This window comes from Cladophialophora carrionii (genome assembly GCF_000365165.1).
Source record: "Cladophialophora carrionii CBS 160.54 unplaced genomic scaffold supercont1.4, whole genome shotgun sequence".
NCBI lineage: Eukaryota > Fungi > Ascomycota > Eurotiomycetes > Chaetothyriales > Herpotrichiellaceae > Cladophialophora > Cladophialophora carrionii.
Window position 1 is genome coordinate 1633478 of NW_008481829.1, and position 12974 is coordinate 1646451.

At 55.9% G+C, this 12974-nt stretch overlaps 3 protein-coding genes across 3 annotated transcripts; 1 reads left to right on the top strand and 2 right to left on the bottom strand.

Annotated features, from left to right (window-relative positions):
• Positions 1-2916: 2916 nt before the first annotated feature.
• Positions 2917-5785, bottom strand: G647_05257 (uncharacterized protein; the record flags this gene model as incomplete). Its single annotated transcript, XM_008729588.1, has 4 exons — positions 2917-4492; positions 4589-4825; positions 4902-5568; positions 5668-5785. The coding sequence occupies 4 exons, from the start codon at positions 5783-5785 to the stop codon at positions 2917-2919; spliced, it is 2598 nt and encodes an 865-aa protein (XP_008727810.1).
• Positions 5786-7109: 1324 nt separating this feature from the next.
• Positions 7110-8516, bottom strand: G647_05258 (uncharacterized protein; the record flags this gene model as incomplete). The annotated part of the gene is made up of 1 exon (XM_008729589.1): positions 7110-8516. One exon carries the CDS (start codon positions 8514-8516, stop codon positions 7110-7112), a length of 1407 nt encoding a protein of 468 aa, XP_008727811.1.
• Positions 8517-10205: 1689 nt separating this feature from the next.
• Positions 10206-12651, top strand: G647_05259 (L-ascorbate oxidase; the record flags this gene model as incomplete). Its single annotated transcript, XM_008729590.1, has 7 exons — positions 10206-10379; positions 10456-10527; positions 10595-11529; positions 11581-11844; positions 12091-12277; positions 12351-12434; positions 12550-12651. The coding sequence occupies 7 exons, from the start codon at positions 10206-10208 to the stop codon at positions 12649-12651; spliced, it is 1818 nt and encodes a 605-aa protein (XP_008727812.1).
• Positions 12652-12974: the final 323 nt, after the last annotated feature.

A 12974-nucleotide genomic window follows, 5' to 3' on the forward strand; every position in this document is an offset into this window, starting at 1 on the left:
TGGCCCCGCCGTTCACGTCGGGCAACAGGAAGAGCAGTCTGACAGCTGCAGCAGCACGTGTGTTCGAGCCTGTGCGGACAGGGGCCAGCAGTGCAAAGATAGCAAAGGTTGCAGAAGGATTGCAAGACAAACAAGGCGGGATTGTGCAGAGAAGCCCGCCTTTCTATTTCCTCGTACCACTGGCGGTCAAGGATGAAATCAGCGTGGTTGGATCTTGGAAACAGGCCCAGGCGGGGGGGTTCAATTCGGCTATCTCAAGCCACGCGAGGCTGGAACGCCACCTAACGAACTGTAAACGCCGCCCGCTACGTGTCGCCTATTTAATTTCACGCGCGCGTCATGCTCCACCGTATCACGCCTATCTCGGTTTCTGGTGGCGCGATAATAATTACGGAGTACGGAGTACCTAGGTACAGTACGGCGGAGTACAAGTACCTTCGCCCGCCAAACCAGCCCAGCCTCTTTTGTTCTTTGTTGTGTTTACATCACCACCATCAAAATCCCAGGCAGCAACATGGTCATGAGCAAGAGATGCGCCGAGAAGCTCAGGCTGGAGTCCGCTCCAGACTCTGATGAACCGCCAGTCGTTGCATCCGCCGTCGCTGTTGTCTGTGCCGATGTGGCGCTCGCACTTTGTTCTCCCGAGTCGGTGGGCGTCGCCGAAGTCGTCCCTGGAGATGGGCTTCCAGTAGCATCCGCAACTTGTCCACATTGTGATGCCTAAGGGTCTCAGCTCATGCACGCCCTCTTTGTCAGAATGGGCCTACTTACCGTCGCATAGTCCGTCCACAGATTTGCCCCGGAAGTGCACACATTCGCAGGTTGTGGTTCCGGCAATCCACCTGGGGCATAACCCTGTTCGCAACAAAAGGGCAATGTCGGTGGAACATTGGTTCCGCCGATGTCGAAGTATACCCAATTGGAGTCGGCACAGATGGGACAGTCCAGAACCTGCTGAGAACATTCTGGGCCTCCTACGCGCGTATCAGCAGCTGAGCCGACATGAAGAAGAACAGAAGTCAAATTCTCACCGATTGGACAGCATATGAACGACGTGAACTGGCCGCTGTTGGTATCGTACTCGTACCCTTCTGGACAGCACCACTTCTCCAGGAAGATGTTCGATCCTTCAGGACATCTGTAGGTGCTTCCATCCCAAGCCGCATTGCCCGCGATGCCAGGCTGGTTACTTCGCTTGAGAAGAGGAGCGCCAACGCCGGTGCCCGTGGCTAGGCTTGCCAGGAAGGCAGTAGCGAGTGAAGCACCCAGAGCCAGCATCTTAATTTTCGCAGGCTCGCCGACTGATGAATGGGTTGTGTAAGAAGAAGAAGATGGACACAACCATCTCATCGATCGCGGTACGTCTCCTCTGTTTATACCATGGTTTCCTATCCAGACTCTTGCCGAGTCCTCGTCGAGGCTCGGCGTATCTCAGGTGAGGCTATGCAATCGCCTCGTATCAAGCCGTCTCTCGACCTTTGAGGGCGTCCAGGAGACGAAGACGCCTGGCGTGCAAGAGTCCCAGTGGATGAATGTGTAGCCTTCACGAAGAAGCCTGTCCCGAATTGGCATATGCATGGCTCCGAGCCTTTTCAAAAGGACCGACCCCAAAGTTTCACCACCCAACTCCTTCCGCGCCGATTTGCTTGGGACCGGTCCTTAGGGGAAACGTTCGCCCACAAGCTGCAAATACACGAACATTTGGCTTTGGACCAAAGTCTGAACACGTTCGCACCTGTACCGGTTTCGGTGCGCCTCGCGAATTGTTCTTGTTTCTCGCTAAGAAGCGAGCCTTCCGCCCTGTCGAAGACTGCCAAGAAGAGATTTCGATTCAGCTCGCTCGACCCTGGCCAATAGGGATAATCTCTGAGCAATGCAATTCTTCTTAGTGCTGTATCGGAAGCGAGCCTGGAGAACAATACAATCATTTGTTGGGACGTGAAGCTTACGACCAAGCAGCCTTGGGATGCTTGATATGTTTCCTCCAAAATGTCACATGGCATCGAGTCTTGAAATGAGATACTTTTCTCCCGACTAACAACATCCCAACTGCATGTCGCGCAGAGGCAATGGTTGACGGCAATGATGCGACGGACCACCACACCGACTTTCGTTCTCAAGCAACCATGTTGAGCAGCACCGAAGAAGCAAGCCAGGCACAGGTCAATCGGTGTGCCTCGTGATGCCATTCTACCAGCTCGTGTTCTCTCCACCGCTAGTGGCAACCGTCCAGGATGCCTCGAGATAGCAACCAACCAGCAGACCACATGCAAGTCCATGTTGAACACCACCAGACCATACACAAGTCCATGCCGTAGACCAGCAGAGCCACCGACTACAGCAATCTTTGACCAGACAGAATGAGTAGTGAGCCGCGACCGCCGCCCTCGTCGCCTCGAAGCTAGGTAGACAAACACTCTCCATCTGGAATTCGAAACCCCCTGATCCACTTTCAATATGTACAAGCCACTTCGACGATTTATTTTTACATAGTCCAATGCAATGCTGACCAGATCCCCAGGGCCCGATTTGGTACAGCACCACTTGGGCGCACCACTGGGCATCATACTGGACCTTTACCTAAAGGGATGGTAGTGCGGTGGCACTGTAGACTGGTGACGCCAGACTGGTAGAGATGTCCTTATGGGCTTCTGAAGACGTCACGCGGCGTGTGATGATTAATCGGCAGAGGCCTAGCTAGCGAGGACAGGAGAATATGTAGATGGTAGAAAAGGAAAAAAACAGGGCAACAATGTGATGGAGATAGGTTCAAGATCCCATCTTATACACCCCGCTTGTCATGTCTGCTTACATGCCTACCTACCTACCTACCTACATTCCTACCTACCTGCTTGTCTATTCACCTATGTACCTTGTTCTTGAACCTCGATAGTAATATCTCCCAAGACAGACAGATCACGGACCGGCCGATCCCTTGCCTTCGTTTTGCCCGGTCTCATTCGCATGCGAATACGGAGGAGGCGTACTCGTGCTCGTGCTCGCGCTCGTCTCACCAGCAGCAGCATCACGCACCAGCGTCACCTCACTCTTTGTACTCCTCGCGGCCCTCGAATGGCTGAACAGCCGCGACAACCTGTTCTCACTCTTCGCGCTCTTCGTGCTCGTCTGGCTCGTCAGCCGCGAAAGGCTAGGACTGGGACTGACATTCGCACTCGCACTCGCACTCGCACTCGTCGCCAGCGTGCTCGCCCCCGAAGGCGCACTACTCCTACTCTTACTCCTCCTGGTCGTGGCCCTCAGCGCGGGCGGGCCGAGCTCACTCCATCGCGCAATGACCACGGCCCTCTCCTCCTCGGTCGACTTCTGCACGTCCTCGAACCCCTCCACGTAGCGCGTCGCGAGGATGAAGCTGAGCGTCGAATCACCGCCCAACTTCCTCTTGATGGCGTCGTACGCCACACGGACGCCCGCCGCACCGTGCCCAACCACCATGTCTCGCTGGGGGAAGAGAAAGTGTCCGAGACCCCTGCCGAGGCCCTTGCCGAATCCCCTGAGCCCGTCGGCTTTGGCGCCCTTGTACGGCTCGTACACTAGTCCGCCCCATGCTTTCGCGATGTTGATCGGTATGTGGATCATGTTGGAGGCGATGCCGCCTGCCGTGCTGAGAACGGGGTTGGGCCCCAATGCGTGAGCGCTCATGACGCCGTAGTCGCTCGGGTATTCGCACGGGCGGTGGGTTGTCAAGGCGTTGACGTCGAGGAGACCTTCGTTGCTCAGCACTGTGGCCGCGAAGGCGCTGAGTCTAATGTCCGCTGCGGCTGTGCGGCCCTTCGACTTGGCTGTCCGGACAGTCCACACGGCGGGGCGTGACGGCGCGAGCGCACAGCGGAGGTTCTCTATGTTGAGTTGGGCATGGAAGCTAGCGACCCCAACTTCGGTGCCCTTTTCTTCTTTGATCAGGTCGCCTAGTTCCTTCGCACGCGTCAATGTCTCGGGCTTGAGGGCTTGGAGGATGGCGTCCGCGAGACGATCGGCCGTGAGCTCCTTGGACGGAATGGGGGTAGGTCCTGCACCGGCGCGAGCAACCATTGCGCCCCAGAAGGGTTGGTCGCCGAAGAACGGCACAATGACCGTGGGTCTTCCGAGCGCGATCCCGGCTGCTGTGGTGCCGGCGCCGCCGTGGTGCACGACACACGAGACGTGTTGAAAGAGCCAGTCGTGAGGCACGTTGCCGAGCATGAAGACGTCGGCAGGTAGGCCTAGGTCGTCGCCCCCGAGACCGCCCCAGCCCTTAGAGACGAGGGCGCGCTGCCCAGTTTTCCTGACGGCGTCGAAGACCAGTTCGGTCATGCCATTAGGGTCGTCGACGACAATGGATCCGAACCCGATGTAAACTGGCGGCGGCCCGGCGGCGAGAAATTCCGCAAGAGCCGGTTCGGGCTGGTAGTGCGACGCCAGCGACAGGAAGTAGAAGCCTGCGATGGTGATGTGTGGGCCCCAGTCCTTCGGTTTGGGGATCAGCGCCGGAGACCTGTGGCCGCCATATCAGCCCTGAGCTCTCTCTCCCCCTCTGTCTGAGACGGCTTGTCATGCGATACCAAAACAAAGAGACAAGCCGTTGACTCACCAGCAGTAAGTATACGGAATGCGCAAGCGATGGAGCATGTCCGTGGCCGCGGCCTGCGACAGGATAGGCAGACCGAGGGTCTCCTTTCTGAACTTGTTGACCAGATCGCCGAGGCCCTCCCAGGTCAACATGTCGACGAGCGTGTAGCTCATCTCGTTGGTCATGCTCCTGCTGGCCTTTGACGACTTGATATTGGCGATTGGCTGCGGGAACTCGCGGGTCGGAGACCATGGCATTCTGGAGACCCGGTGCCCATCATCAGCGCTGCCGGTAGCAAAGGGACCAGGGCGACAGCGAGCGCATGGTAACTCACGTGAACATCAAATGCAGCGGCACACCCAGCTTTTCCGCACAGTGAATGTGCGCGAAACTGGGCGGGTTCGCAATGATAGCGTGTGCAACGAATGGCCTTCTCTTGGGTGCTGCTGGTTTGCCACTTTCCTCTTGTTCGCGTCCCTCGTCCACCTCATCAGCGTCGGCGCACGATTTCCAACATCCCAGCAATATCTCCGCCATGCCCCTCCGTCGTTTTCCCACATCCCCCTCCTTGATCGACTTCATTCCCGGGATCAGCCCCGGGTTCTTGACCATGAACGCCATCAGCTCTGCCGGATCGCCGCCAATGTCGAAGTGCTCGAGCCCATTCTCTTCAACAAACTTCTTGAACGTGGCGTGCGTGGCGAGCCGGACGCGGTGTCCGTACCGGGTCTTGAGAACGAGGCCCAGGGCTACGAAGGGCTGTACGTCGCCCCTCGACCCGACGACCTGGATGACGACGTTCAGGCGCGGGGGAACACGCGACGACTTGCGACTTGCTTCGAGGAGGGCATGGGCTTGGGTTGTTGCATCGGGGACGGCGAGCGTTGCCTCTGTGTCCGCCTGGATTTGGTTCTCCTGGACGCGTGACAGCTGGAGTTGTTCGATCTGGCGGGCAAGCAGGTCGTTGACTTCGCGAATCGTGATGTTGACACGGCCGTCGTCTGGTGTGCGCTTGTGTCAATCCTTGACTTACCATGTCATGCCTTGCCCTGCGATGGGCGAACGTTGGGGGTTGAGCAACAGTCAACCAGGGAACTAACCTCCCACCTTTGTCTCCGCGCCCAGCGCATCCTGCTTCTCGTCAAAAGACCTCTCGGTCTCGCTGAATGGTGGGGGAGGAGAGTCAGAAGGAGGAGGAGACGGCGCGTCCGACGGCATTGTATCGGGGGCTGTTTGTATGTCAGGGATACCGAGGATTCGAGACCAGGTGGGAGCGGTTGTGATAGCGTCGCCAGCATCGCGGGCTCAGCAGCCATCAAGCAGTATATACATCCTGTACTTTGCTCGTCTTCGTTATGACCCGAGATGGGGCATGCGGTGTTGGGTGACTAATGTGCGCGTAAAACCACCTCTTGACGCTTCCCACCGTCGAATACGAGCCGCAGCAGCCACTCCGACAAGAAGCTCGAGAGTCGAATTACACAATAGAGCGGCAGCCCAATATCGAGCCGGCGATGGCCTCGTGGTCTTTCCCTGTCCGTGCCTCTGTCCTCGAGACCTGCCGCCCGAGATGGAGCCAACCACGTCAGCTCCAATCTGAGCAAGCCTGGTCATCGCGCCGTGTGCTAGCTACTTTGTACAAGCTCTGTAAGTATTCGTCCCGCAACGCGAGTAGATAGCATAACCCCGTCAGGCGTGCCGGTCGCGCCGGTCTCGTGCCGCCTCAGACAAGCGAGCTTTCCGCACTTGTACCCAGTAGACAAGCACGCCCTGGAATGCTTGATTGTTTGCCTAACTGGAGAGCGTTTGGCGCTGCTGAATTACCGCGTCCTGGGCAAGTGTAGGGCTTGACTCGTGCCTTTAGCGGACAGCCACAGCGGCAATTCCTGCCACACTGCCGTGCAAGCTGCTTGTCTGGGCTGCATTCTGCGAGCTGCAGGACTCCTACGGCCGCAGACGTCAAGAGCCTCAAATGTAGCTTCATTCCTTAAAGGGCAAAATTCGCGAAAAGCTGCTCCCCAGGGTCATGAGAACCGTTTTGAGGCGCAGAGAAGACATGCTACTAGCTGTAGACTCGTATCCACGGCATCGTCCCTCGCTGACCCTCTCTCATTGTCGAAGTCAACGTCCTGAGGTCGCACGATGCACTTCCTCGGAAGGTGGAGTATTCTTGTCAATGACAGCCATTGATCTAATGCCTCGGGAGTACATGCGAACAACAAAAAATATATATCTCAGTAAACCGAATCTAACCTATCTCGATGCATCCTGTAGGCTGAGTCGCATCCCTCTAAGATCTCAGCGGGTTCGCAGTGTCTCTTGGTGAGCCTGGATTGACCCCGTCACCCATAATGAATTGAAGAATGAGCTTGCGCTCGACCGGGCGCATAAATGTGTCTCCGCAATGCTTTTCGGGTATACCCTTCAGAGAGCTTTTATGTCCAAGCGCCACCATGCTTTTTCAACCTCCTCGCTGGCATAAAGTCAAATCTCACTCCTGCGCAATGGTCGCCAAGAAAAGGAAACAGATGCCTTTGTGAACTTATAGCATGCGCCCAGGGTCATGACCACCCCACGCACTGCCGAAATTCATGCTGTTCTTCATTCTCAACCGGGGCATCTCGTCGTCAGTAGTAGACGATTCTCCCTGTTGATCGTTTGTTTTGGGCTCCTCCTGGGACCCGGCCAACTTCGACTCTGCTCTCTCCTGCTGCCTTTTCTCTTCGATGAGCCTAGCGTCAAGCGAGTTAAGGAAACTGGCCGATTCTACGGTCTTGGCATTTGGGTCAAGCATCAGAGGTCCCTTCAAGGCAGGGTCATCGTGCGCTTCGTAGACCGGCTGCGGCTCCTCTTGATGGTTCTCCTTCCTGCTCTCGTCCCTCGCAGAGGAGAATGAGAAATATGAGTCGGAGTCCTCGGATGGCCGCAGGGGTGGACGCGTTGTCGGAGCAGGAGCAAAAGGCTTCTCCTGTTTCGGTGTTAAAATCGCACTCGCAGAGTCAGAGGAGAGGGTGCCATCGAAAGCCATGGGCGTATGGCCAGCGTGTCGCTTCAGTTTGTCATCCAGAGGAGACAACAGAGTGCCCACGTCGAGTCTCATAGGATCCTCCTTTCTGGGCAGTGGTGATGGAGACCGTGCGGGACTAGCGAACTGTGGACTGGTGATCTCCTTGTCAAAGGAAGAGGTCAACGCGGCTGACTTGAGCGTGATTCCGTCGAGTGTCTTGTCAACCTGTTCAATTGGAACCGGGACATTCTCTGGCGCGGCTGACGATGGAGACGTCTCCTTGGATAGAGCCGGCAGTGCATCGTCTTCCGAAATGCTTGGCAGATGGTTGCCTTCCTCGTCGTGGCTGAAGACTCTTGTCACTGGAGGAGTAATTTCCGGTCCTTTCCACACAGGCGGCTCTGTGATTGTCGGTTCCGGGGAGATGCGCTGGCGGGGCTTGCCATTGGCTGCAACAGGCAGGGAATTCGATCTGAAGGAGTGAAGACTGGCCGTGGAGGAATCATTGCTCGACCGTCTCTTGGGCTCTCGAGTCCGACTGAGTTTTTGTTCCAGTTCTGCTATGCGCGCCTTGAGCGCGGATCTTTCTATTTCCCACGTTTTCCGCTCGCTCTCGTGGGACTGCCTGAGCTGCGTGTTCAACAGCCTACATTGTTCCATGTATGCAGTGATGTCCACCGCAGGCGTTGAGGTTGCTTTTTGGAAGGAGTGCCTGGGCAGCTGGCTCGCAGACGGTATAGGAGGAAGCAGTGGGACATCGGTGGCTATCGAGTGGCGACCTTGTATCGGCAAGGAGGGGGGATCTGAGAAACGAACGCCTTTAAATTCGAACGACGGACCCATGGCTCGAGGTTGTGTGAGAGGAGAATAATGGTCTGGGTCATGCTCGAGTGCCGGCGTGGGGTCAAAGGCATGGGTGGGAGACGCAGACCGGGCAGCCATCGGGACAATCGGGAGGCGAAGACCTTGCGACAGGGAAGTGAAGTCGAGCCGTGAAGACACAATGGAGTGTTTCGTGAAGATAGAAGCGGCAGCAATGTTGGAGAAGCACGCTATGACGTTTGCGTGTGTGTCTGCCGAGGTGATCGTAGCAAGATGACTGATAGACTGAAGAATATGCACGATATGATAGATGTAGACGGTATGGTGCTCAAGGCAAGATCATCGGTGAGAGTGAAGGGGATTTGAAGTTCGAAGCCAAGTGAAGAGACGGTGAATTGAGGCACAGGACGAGGTACCTCGGTGGGCAGCAGCGATGTGCGAGATGTGGGCAGCAGCCAGGTGCCAGTGTGTGCGTTGTTGGTGGTGCAGGTGGAGAGCCCAGAGTCGCTCTCGTCGCCGTCGGTCACTGCTGACCTCGATTCTTCCTGTTCCTTGGGATCTGCTGAGTCCTGGGTGACGTTGATTTGTGCCTGCGCCTGGACGTGTGGGTTTCGGCTGCATTGGATCTGGCATCGATGGTGAATAGAAATTTGGCAACCCAGGCGGATCTGCAGGCTCCATTGTCCCGTTACGGGCCAACCGGGGCCCTCGTTTCAGGGTCCAGTTTGCTGTAGTGCGACCCCGGCCACGCCCGATCCTCTTTTTCAGGGGCGCTCAAGCCACCCGTGCCACCCGTCTGGGCAGCCCAACCCCCGAAGGGACGTTTACCCAGTATCCAGTCCTGGGTAAACCGCACGGAGCGGTCGCCGGCCCGTGAGAGTTGACGTGATCGCCGCCGCCAGCGAATATCTGGGAACAGTCGCGTGTGATAGCCCGTACTGTCTCGACCGCACAGAAGCTTGAAAGATACTCATATTCATAGCAGCAATGGATCGATCAAGCTGATGACAGATCACGTTTTATCTCGCCTGGAATCTGGTGACCTTGTCCATATGGATCCGATGATGCTCAAAGCAAGTTGAAGATCCGACTTCAATCATGGTCTACAGAGAGCATTTTGGAGCGACCAACCCACCTGAACTGCCAAATCATGCGCCCTGGACACGGTCTCTCTAAGTTTCTGGTACGAGAATCTCTGCACATGACGACGAGGACATGTTTCTTCAACAGGAACATCTCCATGATACAACACCGCGGGCACACGACCTTGACCTGAGAGACGTGAATGGCACTAAACACTGGCTGTGAAGCACACGCGTGGTGGTCACGTGCCTACCGTTTCCCGTCGTATTTCTCTTCATGCATCCATTCACCCACCCAATTCTGCTCCGTACATCTCATTCACTGCCGAAATTCCATTAACCTGCCATGATGGGCTGCTTGTGTACGCATCGGCAGTCAGCGGATGCCTTTGGGCCCGGCGTCAGATACTCTCCTGTCAGTATCGAACAGGTCAGGCATTGGTGGGGGCCTGACCGTCAGATTGCAGATCCACGGACCATGGAACGAGGTAGGTGTACATGTCCACTGACAAGTACTTATGCACGGGCGACTGTCTCTATCGTATTCGAACTACCTATTAGAGCCAGGATGTTTCCGGTCCTGCGCCAACCTACACCATAGAACTCCTACACAGCAGGGCCTGAGGAGAAGACCTCGATAATATCATTCCAGCACGCTGCCGATCCAGTCCGGCATCTCCTGTGGATCTTACGCTGAGAATTCTGCGTCTGATCAGTTGTATTCAGGATGTTTCTCACAGTACTTCAACTCCTGCTCTTCTGGTTGCCGGTGACAATTGCCATTGCGCCGGGTCCGCAAGCCTTTCCAGACTATGTGCTTGTTGCCACGGCGCAAAACATTAGCATCAACTGTCAAACCAGATACTCCGTGGTGTTCAATGGCACGAGCCCCGGCCCACCTGTGAGTACTCCTCTCAGCCCAAACCCGCCCGTTACGCTTCGTTGTCTTCCGAGCGTCGGATGCCAACACCCGACAGTTGTTCCTCAGGGAGAATTACACAACATGGGTGAGAGTCTACAACAGGATCGAGAATGAGAATCTTACTGTGGTACGTCATGCATATCTGGATTGATACCTGGGGCGTGTGGGAAGTTAGCTAAGCACGTATGGATAAGCATTGGCATGGCTTGTCACAGAGGACCTCGCCGTTTTCAGACGGGACACCTGCGGTCTCGCAATGGCCTATCGCTCCGAGTGAGTTCTTCGATTACTCCATCACACCGCAGATCGGGGACGCCGGCTCTTTCTTCTATCACTCCCACGTAGGATTCCAGTCCAATACTGCCCAAGGTGTTGTTATCGTCGGGGAAGCGCAAAACAAGGCCCCACCGTACAGTTATGACGAGGATCTATCACTGTTCATCCAAGACTATTTTCCCAGGAACGACTCGTCGATAGAGGAGGGTCTTGTTGCCAATCCCTTTCGGTGGTCTGGTGAAGCGGAGGCCATCTCCATCAATGGCTTCAGTGGGAATTCTTCGTTCAGCAACGCTTCTGAGGCGTCGTGCACTCCCTATGTCATCAGCCTCGTCCCTGGGCGGGTGTATCGGGTTCGCTTCATCAGCGCCACAGCACTCTCCCTCGTCACCATCGGTATTGAAAACCATTCGAACTTGACTATTATTGAGGCGGACGGTTCATACACCAAGCCGTGGAGTACTGATCGTGTTCAGCTCGGCAGCGGGCAACGATTCAGTATCCTTCTCCGGGCAAAGACGAGAACTGAGCTCGCAGCAGCGGGCAACAGAACAGATTTTTGGGTCCGATACGAAAATCGAGAGAGACCCAACAACGTTTCCGGATACGCTTTGTTACATTATGACATTGTCAACCGTTCCACGAACCTCCCGCCTAGTCTGCCTACAACACCACCGATTACCCTATCTCGCAACGTGACCGGCTGGGCCGAGTACTCTCTCGAGGCGCTGAACCCAGCTGAACCGTTCCCCAGGCTGTCAGAGGTGACGCGAACGATCTATATTACTATGCAGCAGGTCATCCGCGTTGGTGCCTTCGTCAACGGGACGATTAATGGGACATTGCAATGGGCGTACGCTTCGACCCCAACCTGTCACATCAAAACGGGCTGACGCTTCTGCAGACAGAACAACCTAGTCTGGCAGACGGTTCAACGCGAATCTAACAACAGCGCCCCCTACCTTGTCCAGCTCTACACTACTGGACAAACGCCGAATTATACCGCCGCGTTGCAGAATGGCGGCTGGGATCCATATAGCAACGCCTTCCCTGCTCTACCTGGCGAGGTGCTCGACATCGTCTGGCTAAGCAACTCCGGGCCGACGGGCGGGTGGGATTTCCATCCTATGCATGCTCATGGGAAGCATTATTTCGATCTGGGTTCTGGGTGAGTTTTCCCGATGGCGAATTGAAATCCTTCCCACCTCCGAGCTGCGAGGGTTAGTTGAGAAGTTGGACATGGAACCCCCCCGCATAACGACAGCATCGCATCCATCCTGTGGAGAGGATGCTGTTTCTGATCTCGCTCGCACCGCTACTCCCTCTTGACATGAACCTTGCAACGACTTACGTTGAGCACCCCATGCCCTTTTATTCCACATCTGTGTAGGTCCGGAGTCCTGATATCTCACAGAAACGGCACCTACAATGCAACGGCCAATGAAGTACACTTTGAAAACTACACACCGGCCCCCCGTGATACCACGATCTTGTACAGGTACGCCACATCGGGTCAGAAGAACTACACGTCCGGCTGGCGGGCGTGGCGGATCCGCGTTACAGAAGATGATGTCGGCGCGTGGATGATGCACTGTCACATTGTGAGTGCCTGCTCCAGACCCGAAGACGTCTACGTTGGGGGTTGGTCCAGACTGATGGCTGATGACGACGCAGCTCCAACACATGATCATGGGCATGCAGACGGTCTGGGTCTTCGGGAACAGCAGCTCGATTCTGAGCAAGTTCCCCACGCAACCGGTGAGTTGCTGCCCTCCACGGACGGCGGCTATGCCGATTTTTAAACACTCCGCGACCGAAACGCGTGGATTCCCGCGAAAATGGGATGTCGAAATGCTGACTCACAGTCAACCAGTATGTGAATGGATACCTCAACTACGGCGGAGACGCGTACGGGAATGATTCGTTCGACCCGTTGGTGGACGCATTCCCGAACAACACCACCCGGTTCGGCTGATGGAACGGGGCTCTGTTGAAAGCACGCGGCACGGCACGGCACGGCATGGGCAGGAGAACAAGCGGTTACATTTTGACGTCGCTGGTATTGGTGCTCTGTGGGCTGTGTTCTGTGTTCTTTTGTTCTCAATTGGCCAAGGCTGGGAGATGAGCGATCTGGAGCACAGAAAGACGGCGACCTCAAAGCCAATGAGTCGGTCATTCAATCACCCAACAGCAAGGCGGGCCGGGGTAGCCTGTTCAGCCCGATTCCAATACGGTAGGCATTACAGTAGGTATACATACAGTACAAGCCAGCTTGGCCCACGGGGTTTACTAACAGTC